The sequence below is a fragment of the Apus apus genome, chromosome 2 (genome assembly GCF_020740795.1).
Source record: "Apus apus isolate bApuApu2 chromosome 2, bApuApu2.pri.cur, whole genome shotgun sequence".
Taxonomy (NCBI): Eukaryota; Metazoa; Chordata; class Aves; order Apodiformes; family Apodidae; genus Apus; species Apus apus.
In genome coordinates, this window is record NC_067283.1 from 17,403,080 (window position 1) to 17,416,983 (window position 13,904).

Below are 13,904 nucleotides of genomic sequence, written 5' to 3' on the forward strand. Positions count from 1 at the left end.
CATCTTTAACTTGAAAATATATCATGGTCTGAGATACACTATTAGAGAGAGAATTTAAGATTACTAAAAACAGTGAGAGTATAGTGAAAAACACTTCTCTCTTCTCACTTCTATTTCTTTGTGAATTTGCCAGCACCCTCAACAGTCAGGTTCCCGGTCACCCTTTTCTGTTTCCTTCATTATGTAATGGTGGAAACAACAGAAAAAAACTTTATTTCATAAGGGTGGCTAAAGTTGTGAAAAACACCTCATGGATACTAGCCCAATTTCACTGACTTCAAAATAAATAGTCAGGTGTGATTTTAGCTGTCCTGTCACGAAAGACATTGCAAATTCTTATTCCACCTCCTTCTCACACTGTTTAGTACTCTTGCTTTTCCTAAAAAATAAAACACCTGTTCAGTGTATGGGTTCTCCATTGGAGGGTACAGCCCTTGCTTACATATGAGGGAGCACATGCATAAAATACTCACTGTACAGATTATAATTAATTTTCATAAATTGTCAAAAAATAACTTAAAAAACCAAAAAAGAATCAACCAAACAAAAAACCCCATGTGCACCTAGTGTCACCTGCACTGCTGAATTTACCCTGTCTGCTTGTATCAGCAGAAGAGAAACATGGGAAATCAAAATCTGTGTAAGCAAAAATCAAATAATAGTATTGTAAGAGCATTACCAGCATTTAGTCAGAAATTTTGATTCAGCTGCCCCTTACAGATAACACTGTTTACATGATGCAAAAGCATTTCCTACAATTGTCTTTTTTTAGATCTCTTGACTGACAATTATTTTTTTCTCTTTTTCTGAAAAGAGGTGTTGAGATCTGACAGCCTTTCCTTTCAAGAGTCAAGCACAACATCACTCAACTGCATGACAAAGCATCACCCTTCCCATGTTATAAAGGTTTCCTTTATTTGCACATGTACCAATATGTATTTTCATTTCATTTTTTAGTCATAGACTTGTGATGCTCCATCTGTGTAGATGAGTCACTGATGCCATTCATGGAACAGTCTTTTACTTTGAGTTCCCTGCAGGGTAAATTATATCACATTGAGAAAAGGGCTGAAGCGTGCCTGTGATCTTGAACAGGGGGAGATGCTTTTTCTAAAATGTATTCCAAACACTTTAAAAAATTGTTTTTAGAAACAAAGCTGCAGAAAAAGTATCAGAGTGTACTGCATGACAAGAATGACAATCTTCAAAAAACAAACTGGCATTAGCTGAGCAGTAGGCTACTAGCACACACATAGGGGATAAATCCTGCATTTCAAAACTCAATTCCTCCTTAGAAAATTAAACATTTAATTAATTGTAGTTTAATCTATACCAGGTATATAACTCATTCACAGAAAGAAACAATATTGGCATAAGTAACAGACTTTCTCCAGAGGACCACTTGTTTTAGCAAGGCATCTGGACATGTTCATAATATGATTTTTTTAGAGATTTCATTGCGCCAAATCTCTGTAGTGAAAATTTTGTATCGTTAATTTGTCTCAGAATAAATTGTAGACACCTGGTCACCTTTGGAATTTGCCTTTTTTTTCCCTGAAAAATATCTGCAAGCTACAAAACTGTGAGATCTCCACAGGCAACCTCTGACAAAATGAGCACTGAAGACCAACAAAGAATCCAACTGCTGCTGCATTACCACCACTGGCTGTGTCAAAAAAACCCCAACATTCTGCAATTTCTGTACTTACAAAATGAGTTTATCAGGCAATCTTGACTGAGCTAGAAGGAGGAGGATGAATATACTGAGAACACAGTATCAGAGCACTGGATTTCAGTTTCCCATTGGTTATACCATAACTTCTGTAAATAGTTAAGTAATCACACACCCTGTACCCCATTTCCACTTGGTTTACCTCTTGAAGGACTTCACTCCAGATCATGTATGTTACCATGTTTCAGTACCTAGCATGAGCTCTGCCTGTACAATACTAACAATTTTCTGACTGCCGAAAAGACAAACCACCATTGTGAAACAAGCACAGTAATACAGTCACAATGTTTGAATTTACTAAGCCTGACAGCTTGTTAGACGTTATTACTGGCAAAATATTTCTGTAGTGTGATAGCCACAACTGATGCAGTTTCCTTAGGCTCTTCAACTTAGAGCTTACTGCAGAGAGGTTGAGACATAAGGACTGCAGACATATCCAGATCAAGCTCAGCATGTCCCGAGATGAGAGGACAGAGCTACACTCTTATTCTGGTTTTGGTGTAGGTCATGTTTATTTCTGAAATTCATTGCAATCAAAATGCCCAAAATCTTAATAAAAAAATTACTTCCTGTAGGAGTTTCCCAGCCTTGCTCTAAGATACCTGCCCAAAGAACGCTTACTAGCGTACAAATCACATGTACAATCAAACCTCTGCTTCTAGATATGTTTATGTGCATTGGAAAGCATGACATCTTGAGTCACCATGTATGCTTTACTTCCAAACTTGGCTTCACTCTTTCGTATACCAATCAACATCAATCCACGTACACTGCAGGGTAAGTTTTCTTTCCCTGACGGTGGATACCGGTTATGTCAATGAAGAAAACTTCCTCTCTGCAGGTTTTATTTGAAACACTTGCTCATTCTAAAAAACAAACCTTCTAATGAGCAGCTTGGTGAGATTTGCTGCCAAATTATATATTTGACTCTTTTTTTCAGCAATGCTAAATTGCTCATTTTTCTCTTGCTGCCCTCAGGAACAAACCAGATGCTCAGTGAGCTAACAGACTGCTGAGAAGGGGAAAAGATTAAGTGACCCAGAATGCATTGACTGTTTGTGCAAGAGTGTTTGTAAATATGGTTTTGACCATGTATCACTACAAATCATTTGTGTATACACTTATTCTAAATAATTTTATGCAATAGAGTGTGCAGACCTCTTTCCTACAATGCTAGTTTGCATGTTACCGTTCTTCGAATTCTTCTCCCCAGTCTAAATGAGATTCAGATAAACTCTGTATTTCTGTAGAATTCTGTAGTATTCAGCACACTTTTTATGACATTTCATGTACAACTGGCAAAAACTGGACCTTCAAGGAAATGTTGACTTTCACCAGTAGGAAAAGTGGAGAAATTGTAGTAATGGCCAGGTTTTTACAGCTGTGCCACCTCAATCCAGTTCTGAGACCTGTACCCAAGCAACAGTATGCACCAGTGGAGAACTATATGCTTCATTTTTTACCACTGTAGACTTTAAGCAGTATCAGAAAAGAATAGACAGCACTAATTTTCAAATCCTTGCATTTGATATTCTGGGATTTTTTTTTCAAGTACAAGTTTTCCATTCTCTAATTCCAAACTGACAGAACTGAAAGCAAATTAATAATGCAATAGGCAGCATACAGATTACATGACATAATTTTAGACTGTTATCCAAATACCATGTTGGCTTACCTGGGGATTTTTAAATAAATCGTATTTTTCACTTTTTTCCAAAAACAGAATCTTATTCTCAGTGTCTCGAGTCCAGTTTGATAATACTTCAACAACATTTTCATGGTCTTCAAAAAACCTTTCTGGAGAGACAGAAAAGGCAATGTAAGACACTCAAACTCTCTCCCCTTTCCTGAGGCTGCAGACATTCCTGTGGAAGAATGTAATCATTATCTGATGTTCGCTCAGAGCTGGAGAACCCAGCACTATTTTCCACTGCATAGAAGAGAGCAAAACCACATGGAAACAGTGTCATATAGGAGGGCAAACCAGCTACAGAAGATGCTTTATGTAGCTCTGGCATGCTCCTGGCTGCCTCCTGTATCTGTGTGCTGGTGTCTACACAGGCCAAGACTGCAAAGCATGAAAACGGTGACCCACTACGAGTTGATGGTTACACCCATGGCTCTCCACACCTTTCTGCTTTTGTTTGCTTCTGTTTTTTAATGTTTGCAGTCTGATTGTGAGGGATTATATATTTACTTTGGCTGCTGAATTTAAAAAAATCAGTAAAAACATTCCCTTGTATCTTACTGGAACAAATGAAAATTAGCTTTTTTTGTCAGCAGGAAGAATTCTATGTACTGAAAACAAAATGTTTTGTTTCAAACAACCCTATTTGAATAGAGAAATAGCAAAACAGATGAAATAGGAAGATAGATTGAGAACTGATGTTAAGATACACTGTTTCATCCAGCATCTCTATAGCTAAAAACCTCGCCCAGAGATGTGGGAGACCTAATGTCAGTTCTCTCCCTTTCTGAACTGATCCGAACCCAGATCCCCCACCCAGGAAAGCCACAGCCACGGTGCTGAAGTTTGGTAACTCTGATCTCTTCTTCGGCATTTTCACTTGTATAAAGTAGCTGAATGTTCACATAAACCCCCTTTGGAATTAAAAGGAATTGAGCATAACTTGACAGGCAATTTTGGAAGGATCCAAGCTGCACTATTCTACAAATTCAATATTGGGGCAGAGAATTCACTCAGCTCCATTTCTCAGTATGATTTTGGCAGTACCCTGGGAACAGCTATACTTCCATTTCAGTGGCCTGTGGTGATCACATCTTTCAATGGCCTAGATTGGCCATTAGTATAAAAGGAGGTACCAGGGCACACATTTCTGGTAGGCTTTCTTTAACATGTCTTGTTACTTCTGACAAGGGTCCAGCATGTCCCATCAAACTAAATATTGTGAATTAATTAAATTCTCAGAACGAAATTAGTTCCAGAGTCAGTTCACATGCACACAGTAACTTTTAACAACACAGGCAACATAACACTTTTCATTTAGCAAGTGATACTCCTGCAATGCAGTGGAAATTTAAAGCACTACATAAAATCCAAGTAACGGTTTGAAGGTTAAACAGTGTCTTACAGTCCAGGATAATAATAAAATAATTCTCAGGTTGTTAATACTAGTTAGATAGCACTAATTTTTGCCACATATACTTCTGTTTGTTCATTTCCAGTACCATGTTTTTCTTGCATAAAAAGTGCAATCTCACCATACTCTGGAAGGTCTTTTTAGTAATTATTGTTTAAAAAATGTCAAATCTGGATGGCTATAATAAGGCAATACTCTTTATTGCAAAATACAGGCTGCCACATGTAGTCCAGTGATACACCACCATCTCACTACTGAGTTTATTATTACATGATATTTGACATGCAATTAATCTAAAACTGTAAATGATTAGCAATTATTTCCTTTCAAAATAACGGTATATGTAAGATACTCTATCACGGACCTTCTGATATAAAATTAGCTTGAACTTTCAGTTCAGCTTGAAAAACTTGGTGCTCAGATTTGCTTCTTAAACACAATTTTATTCTTTTGAATACCAACATGGAAAACAAGTACAAAGGGAAAGGGCAGGAAAGCCTGTCTTCTAAGCATGCTGATATTGATGGAGCTATCTTGAACTGCCAAGAAGTACACCGACAAGAATAAAGAACAGTTTGTTTCTTTGATTTTGAACAAAATTAACTGCATGTTGCAGTGCACTGGAAGCAGAAGAAAGAATCTGTACTATTCCATCCATATCAAAATTCCCTTCTGCAAACAAAAAGGCTCCATTCCCAGATGATTTGGACCTGGTGATAAACCCTTGCATCAGGAGTTCCTAGACTTCACCTTTTTTCCTGAACCAACTACTGATTTATTTCCTTTTCTACTCTGCTGTCCTGGCTTTTAAAATAGTTTTTATTCATTATGAAAGTAATTCCTTACTATGCTAATACTCTAAACAAATGCACCTAGCATTAGCTGGGACTAAAGTAACGCAAAAAAGAAACCTCACCATTAAACCCAGTGTTTGTACCATGTGATCTCCCTGATGCTTTCAGTTTTATTTGTGTGATGGGAGTTTATGAAGAAGTACATGCTTTTTAATTATTATAAAGATTCAGAAATAAATCTGTTTATATGCTGTCATCCTAACACTCAGATGTATTTGTTCAAGTCACATTAGATCAGAGGGTGACTTTCCAAGACAAGAAAACACTCTAAAATTACTCAGTGACATTTGTGACACTTATAGGATCTAATGACATTTCCAGTCTCTCCTTAGTTAAGATAAGCAGGTATAAACGAATGTAGCAACATTGCTTCACGTATCAACTTAAGTGAGTAGAAAGAACAGACTGGCAATTAGTCTCTGCCATGCTTACAAGCAGATGAGTATCTCCTGCTCACGAGCAGTCAGTTTTCCAGCTATTTTTACATCTCTTTGTTTTAGTTTATCAGGATGATTATTTCTGGGGTTTTATTAAAGTGCAGTATTGATATTTAACTTCCCTTTTGCATTTTTACATCTCTGCTGGGAGTCTATAAATGGAGAATGCTAAAGGCTGTTTGACAATTTCCCATTTCTCTAGGTCAAATGTGATCCTGGAAGAAAGTTGTGGCCATTTTCCTTTTCCTTTTGATGTGAATATCTTTGCAGCCTGGGCAATAAAAAGGTTCTGAAATAACTCATAATTAGAGAATGTTGCATTCTTAATCAGGCCTTTTTGTAACAAAACTCATTAAGGTGCACAAAACAATATGTAAGTTTTGCACATCTGTTTCCTAGGGACCTGGAGGCCAGGTTAGTTACTTATAAAATTTTAAAGGTACCATCAGCAGAGCTGCAGCCTCATCAGTGAGAAATATCCTCTTCACAACTACAACTCTTCACAACTTAAGCAAAAGACCATCACAAGTGAAAAGCATTATAAATTACTGAAACTCTTCTCAGACAGTCATACTTAATTACAACGTTTGGCTAATATGTAACAGACCACTGACAGCACTTCAGCACTGCATCCTATCTTCAGAGAGTAGGGCACTGGTGTGTTTGGGTCTGTCACTGCCTTGACAAACAGTGAAATTCACATGGCCCCTTCTTTTTGCGTAAAATAGAATAATGGACATGGTGGTGGGCATGGATCCTTCTGCAGTTTACAGCATGAATGAATGGAAGGCACACTTCTACAGCAAGAACAGCCAAGTACATTTCTGCAGCATCCCTCAGCTTAGAGACCATGAAGTGCCAACACCAGTGGATACATGGGGCAGGAGAAATGTTATTAATTATCTTTTCAAGATTACCAATACCACAGCATGCACTGTACCTATTTGCCATATGTTCTGTCACTACGCCACTTACCGATTTGCAGTTCTGGATACATTTCATACAGGCACCAGTTGACGTTGCAGTCACAATGGGTTTTCTCAAAGAGATTGTCTATAACGTCCCGTGTCACCTGACGCTCATCCACCATTAGCGACTTGGTGCTGTTATCGGACAAGTGCACCTTGACAACAAGCTGAGTACAGAGCCACAGAAGAGTCAATTAATTTCAGAAGCAAGTAAAAGGTCTGAATCTGCTAACACAGATAAGAAAGATTAAGGCTGAAGGTTATTATGGATTCAAAGGCACCCTGTCCCACAGTGAGCTGAGGGAATAGAACAGCTTGGAAGCTTTCACATTATGTTGCCACCAAAATAGAGACCTTTTATCAAAAAAGGAAATTGAACCTTGATCTATCTATGCATGACTTAGCAAAGGTGAAATTGCTATGGAGAAAAAGAAGAAGTTAGTATCTTCTCTAAATCTACTAGATGTACAATTAGGGAAAATGCTTGATAAGGAAACCAAGTACAAAAGGACAGAGAATTCCTACTGCAAGCTAGAAATGTGGTAAGTTTAGTTTTACATGAGGAAAAGAATGGAAGAATCTTGCCATGCCAACAGACTAACCTGAAATCAGATTGCACTAAGATGTGCAGTAGTCCAACACCCATCAATAAGCAAACAGGTGAGTTACATAATGTTGTCAAGTTCCAGACCAAGTATGAAAAAGCCTAGAAATTCTAGTGAGAACTTTAATATTGACAAGAATGATAACAGATACTTAGCTGGTAGCTCTTACGGTAGCATTTCAGTATTTTAAGGCTCACCTTTTTAACTTTGGCTTCCTTCAGTTTCTCCAACGCAAGTTTAATCTTGTCAGCTTTAGCCTGTGCCTCTTGCTCTTCCTGAAAGGACACAAGATATAATGGTATCTTTCTTGTTAAATAAGGACAGCAATTTATGTTTATTTGACAAGACTTGTTTCTTGTTATCTATATCCAGAACATAAGGCTTGCCATGAGAAACTTCCTATTTACAGGGAATCCTCAGCTTTCCTTGAACTAATATTCTCCAGCAAAAACTCTAATTTAAAGCACTTTCTTTTATTGCCCAGTTATGCAGCTCTTAGATGATCTGCTCTTCAAATGCTACAGGAATGCTTGAAAACTGGACTCTTCTGTGTTTCCATATGGGTTACAGCTGGTGCAAAGAAGGAAGATCCAGCCAGCCTAAAAGAAAATAAAGAACTGTGGATGCAGTTAAGAGAACTATTGTTTTTAGGATCTTACTGAAAACTTGGCTTGCAACTATACCAGTTATAAATTTAATTTTCTGTGAAGTACATTAATCTACTTGAATTATGTCACTTGCCACATAAGAGCTCTTACTGCACACATACTTACTGACAGTATCACCTCCTTCAATCAAATGGTAACATGGCTTTTTATTCTAATAATGGACCTATTCATATTAACATAGATACAGTTTTAGGACTCAGATTCATTCCAGGTTTTGCCAAATGCCACAGTAAGATTCCTAAAAATCTCAGTATCACCCATGATACTTCTTTTACAAAGTAGCTGTATGAGTATTTTGCTTCTCTCTCAATATTAGTGAGATTTACGATCCAAGAAGACTCTGGATACCCAGCTGCTAAGGGTTTTAGGTACACATATCAGAGGCCAGTGCCTCCTGTTGCCTCTGTGACCAATTTATAGATTGTGACCATTTTTTTTTGCCACCTGTCTTCCAGCAGTCCCCTCCTAGTTATGTAGAGAGTTGGAAAAGTACATTTTGGACAGTAGCTGGTGCTTGGGGCTGCCTTGGACTGTTAGTACTACTGGTGGGTTCGGTTTCTTTCCATGTCTAAATCCCTGCTCCTCCCATTTAAAACCGTCTTGTCTTTGCTTTCTTGCCTCTTTACTGATTTTTATTGTCCCTATGGCACTCTCTCACTATCACAGTTTACTTTGTTTTAAAGGGGTAGGATTTTTCTGCCATACTCACAGACACACCAAAATTCCAGCCAAGGACTTTGGGGCTCCTGCCCTGCTTCCACACAGAATTTTTCTCTGTGTTACCTTCAGCCTCCATTTTCTACCTTAAAGTCATAATTTCAGTGGTCTTCAGACTAAAAGAAATCCAGGATGATTTATGGTAGAAGCACTTGCAAGAAACTAAGAACTGCCACCACTTCCTTCTTACAGCAATATCACAGAATCAGAGCAATAAAAGAGCCAAGAAGGTTCTTATTCATCTCAAGCTTTGAGGCATGTTCAACCATAACTAAAGTACACCTGATTGACATCCCTCCTGATAAACAGAACATCATCTGTTTTATCACTGCTTCCCCTGGGTATCCTTTAGGATGTCAGAAATACAAGGTGAGGTGTGCAACCTGGAAGAGATGGCTTCAAGCATGTTTGCTATTGTCAGATTTTCCGTGCAATCAGTTAAAAATGTCTTATTTTTTTCTCCACAGGTATAGATATTTGCATTGCTACAGCTCAGAGACGTTTAACTTTGAGAATCCAAAAATAGCTTGTAGCTGAACAGAAGCTATTTGCATTTAGGCTGACTTGCACAGGGGGAAGAGCACAGACTCTCACACTACGGCCCTCCCCATAACATCTCAAAACACCTCTCTGCAGGAAGCAGGAAAAGCATCTTAATCAAAGTGCTTGAGCGTGGTGTGGGCAGGCTTTCCACTGAAAACCTTAGGCAGGTTTAACTCAGGGTTCACCTGCATGCAACCTGGATTGAGCAGTTCACACATTGCACAGGTCTGTGCAGTAGAACTCTCACCTGAGAGCCTTCATGTTTTCATGACCTTCATCTTAATGTAGAAAAAGGAAATTATGCAAAGTAAATAAGTTATCAGATGCAAAATTTTAGCACTGTTAAAAGCTTTGACCGGCTAAAACATTTGTTTTCCTACCACAGAAGCATCACCACATTTTCTGAGTCTTCAAGCAGAAGTACATACAAGTAATCCAGGTAATGTCACAGAAAATGTAGTAGCCTTTTTTAGCTTAAGGACAGTTTTAAAAAGAAAGATCAGAATTGATGGAAACTTATGAGACAGCTCTAAGCTTTGCAGAGAGGAAGGCTGTACTTCTTAATTTTTGGCACACTCAAAGGTTAGAGTATGGTCTTAGTATCGCAGATACATTTGCACTAATCAACACTATTCTTATTTGACTGCAGACAACCAGAAGTGTTAAACAAAACATCAGCCTTGATTGGCTCAAGAATAAATTATCAAGAACACTGGGTAAAAGGAAGGTGAATTTTGATGAAAAAAAATAAGTTTGATTTACAGCTTCATTTCATTCTACTGAGCAGAAATGTCACATCAAAGCATACACTAACCAAGACAGTAAATATTAAATTGAAATCAGTTATTTCCCTATTCATTTTAAATCGTTATTACCTCCATCATTTACACTGCAACTTGTGTCATAGCCCTACGGGCAATTTTGTGTACAGTAAGTCACACAAGGGGTATGTCATCAGCATGTGAATACAACCTGCATCAGAAAATGAGGCAACGGCTGTGGGAGAAAGCAGAACCTGTACCTTAATAAGCAAATCAACTACTGCAGGCAGATTCCTTAAAAATGCCTTTTCCCATCCTTCTCTATCCTCTTTCTGTATCTGGAAGAGACTAGAAAACACTGCTAGAGATTTTTAGCTCAGCACACGATCTCAGAGGAACACTTTAATTAAAGGAGACAGAAGAAACTTCCAGCTACATTATTGCACATAGAATTGCAGTTATTGTTAGCAAGTCTACCCTCTTTTCAGGCTGAAATCTTGTTTGACTCTCACATAATGCAGGATGCCAGCTAAAAGAGAATTAGCTCAGTACATTACTCGAGGGAAAGAAATGTGCAGCACAGTGAGCTTTAGAGGACAGCATCATAAAGGAACTGGTTGTAAGAGAGGTCTGGAGGTCTGTACCCTGCCTCCCTGACCAAAGCAGGACCCTCACCAACACTAGATCAGGTCAGCCATGATTTTGACTGGCAAACTTCCAAAGAAAGAGAATCTGGGATCATTCTGGGTCACCTGTTCCAGTGCTACACCACTGCCTGAAATGGAAAAGGTTTTCCTAATGTCCTGTCCAAAACTACAACATGTAGTTGTTGCCCACTGTTATACAGCTTAGCACTGCCATGGAAGACTTTGGCTCCACCAGCTTCATAGCTACTCTTCTGGTATTTTTAGGCTGTAATTCGATCACTCTCCAGCCTCCTCTGTCAGACCAAAGAAGCCTAGCTCCCTCAGCCTGTCCTCACCAGCCCTGATCACTCCATGCCCTGGCCATCCCAGCAGCCCAGGCAGTTTCCCATACTGAGATGACCTTGCTCAACATGGCATCCACCACATCTCCTCTTCAGCCAGGCTGCTGCTCAGCCTGCTGCTTCCCAAACTGTACAAGTGCATCCAGTTATTCCACCCCAGGTGCAGGACCTTGTACCTTACCTGGTTTTTGAGGGCTTTGATGGCCCAGTCCTCACATTTCTCAAGGTGCCCTGGCACTGACATTCTGCCATTCATCCTATCAGTCAGTGCCCTTAATGAAAAGCACCTTCAGCACATCTGATATTTTACGTCATCACTCAGGTTGCAGAACAAAATGTTGAAGAACCCAAGCATCAGTGTTGATTCCACTTGTTACCAGCCAGAAAACCAGTTTGGCCAATCTCAGCCCACCTAACCAGCCACCCTTACAGGTCGTATTTCCTCAGCTTTCAAACCAGACTATTTCGAAGCTTGCTACTTCCTTATAGGCCACAAGTCTAAATCAAGATGGGGACATTTTTGTAGGACAATGGATAGAACTTACCTTTATGGCACCTCTTCTATATCAACTACAACAGTTAAATAAAAGACTTCATGTTCTGAAGCTGGTTTTGCAAAATTGATTTTCCCTTAAGACAAGAAACGATTATCTTTGAGATACAGAAAAAATGAAGTTCCTCCCACATGTTTACAACTTTCAGTCTTCAAAAAGCACTGAAATGTGCTATGCAACAAATGAAGATTTAGCCAGTGAATCACTTTTTGTATAATTAGAAAGGTCCCCTTCCTACCAAATTTTCTGATCCTTTTGCTAAATGTTTGCTGTTTGATGCTAAACACAGAGGCAGCAGTGATGCTGAGGTGCTCCATACTCCTTTTGTGGGGACTTTTTAAGCTGCAATTAACTGCCCATGGTTTTAAGCAAAGCTGACTGATACAGATATTATATGGGCTTACAGAGCATTTTTCATATTCCCTAAATCTTTCCATTCCCTAAAAGTAAACATCTTCTCTCCATCATAGTTACTATGCATAAGAGTACAGAAAGAGACACTTTTAGATCTTTCATTATTTTAAATTCATTATATTTAGGCTGCATGACTCTTCTGATGCACGGAATCTCCTCACCAGGCTGTGACAGGGCAGAATTTTTTATATTACCTCCCACTCTACAACCTCATGTCAAACAAATCAACTTCTAATGCTTCTACTAAAAAAAACATGTTTGATTTCAGTTGTTAAAACAGACCTGCAAGAAACACGAACATGGAGGAGGTTGTGGTAAGTCTGAAATGTTAGTGTACAGGTAAGCCAGTCTGTACCTACTGATAACTTTGGCACCTCCTAAGTAAAGACCATCTGTCACATACTGTAGATGGTCTTCCTTACTTCCCTTCAAAGACAAGACCTAGAAGAGCAGAGTGATTCTATGTCAAGACTAAGAGAGATATTTCTTGTGCTCAGCCTTGTGCCCATCTCCTAGCAAAGGTTGAGTTTTACATAACTGAACAGCTTTTCCTATTGCAAGGTATCAGCTAAGCCAGGGATAGATCTGGGAAACGTCCACAGAACTATCTCATCAGTACCAACAGCACAGGCTGCAATGAACAAACATAGTGGTATCTTCACAAAATGGTCGGATCTTCGACCAGGCTTTGCACTGATGCCAAACCCAAGTCCTCTATAAGAAGGTATTAACTGATCGGCGCTTATTTTAAAGAAAGCACAAGTTTTCCATTACAGGAAACCATTTGCAATGATTTATGCCTCTCCTGGGCTACAAAAATTATTATTAGAAAGGTGAAAGAATGGACAATATGTCAAGGAACAGGCAGAAATTGCTGAACCCAAATCAATATAAAACTCTCACTCCACAGCTCATACGTGTTACATCATCATAGAACCCTCTCAATATGTTTCTACCTAGGACGTCTACTTTTGTTCCCATGCCAAATACCACTTGAAAAATTACAACTATTAAATGCATAGAACAAGGTTCCAGCCAGGCTTACCTGGGTGAGTGGCTCAGGAGGAGGTGGTGGTGGTGGTGGTGGAAGGTCTAAACCAGGGTCTGGAGGTGGAGGGGGCAAGTCATCCCCGAACTGTCTAGTAATGGTAACATAGGGACTTGATTTAGAATAAATGTCACTATCCAAGCTTGTTGATGGCTGAGTAACTGTACTTTGGTGGTTGCCTGTAGTTTTCTGGGCTTGTAAAGTTCTCTGTTCAACATCATTTATATCTGCTACCAGATCAGCCATTAAAGCATCCAGGTCTTTGTCCTCTAGGGTACTTAGAGATTCTGTAAAGAAAACCACAAAATTTGTCAGTGTGAGTGCAATGCAAAATGCTTTGTTTCCAGTTCAAATGAGATTAAATTAAAGAAAGCATGGTTACTGTAAGATATAAGGGTTATGGGAAAGAAAAACATTTTAAAATTATTCAAGAAATTAGATGTGTTTTAGGAATAGCAATTAATCTGGTCATACTGAAGTTCAGAGAACAAGGAACTCTATGAATACAAATAAA

General features: G+C 38.8%; 1 protein-coding gene across 1 annotated transcript in view; it reads right to left on the reverse strand.

The window, feature by feature from the left end:
* Positions 1-13,904, reverse strand: part of APBB1IP (amyloid beta precursor protein binding family B member 1 interacting protein) — a 62,280-nt gene that overhangs the window by 29,355 nt on the left and 19,021 nt on the right. Inside the window, exons 4-7 of the mRNA XM_051612151.1 lie at positions 13,388-13,677; positions 7,895-7,972; positions 7,100-7,259; positions 3,408-3,529 (exon numbers count right to left, since the gene is read on the reverse strand). Of these exons, the coding sequence (XP_051468111.1) occupies positions 3,408-3,529; positions 7,100-7,259; positions 7,895-7,972; positions 13,388-13,677 (650 nt within the window). The remainder of the gene's footprint in view (positions 1-3,407; positions 3,530-7,099; positions 7,260-7,894; positions 7,973-13,387; positions 13,678-13,904) is intronic.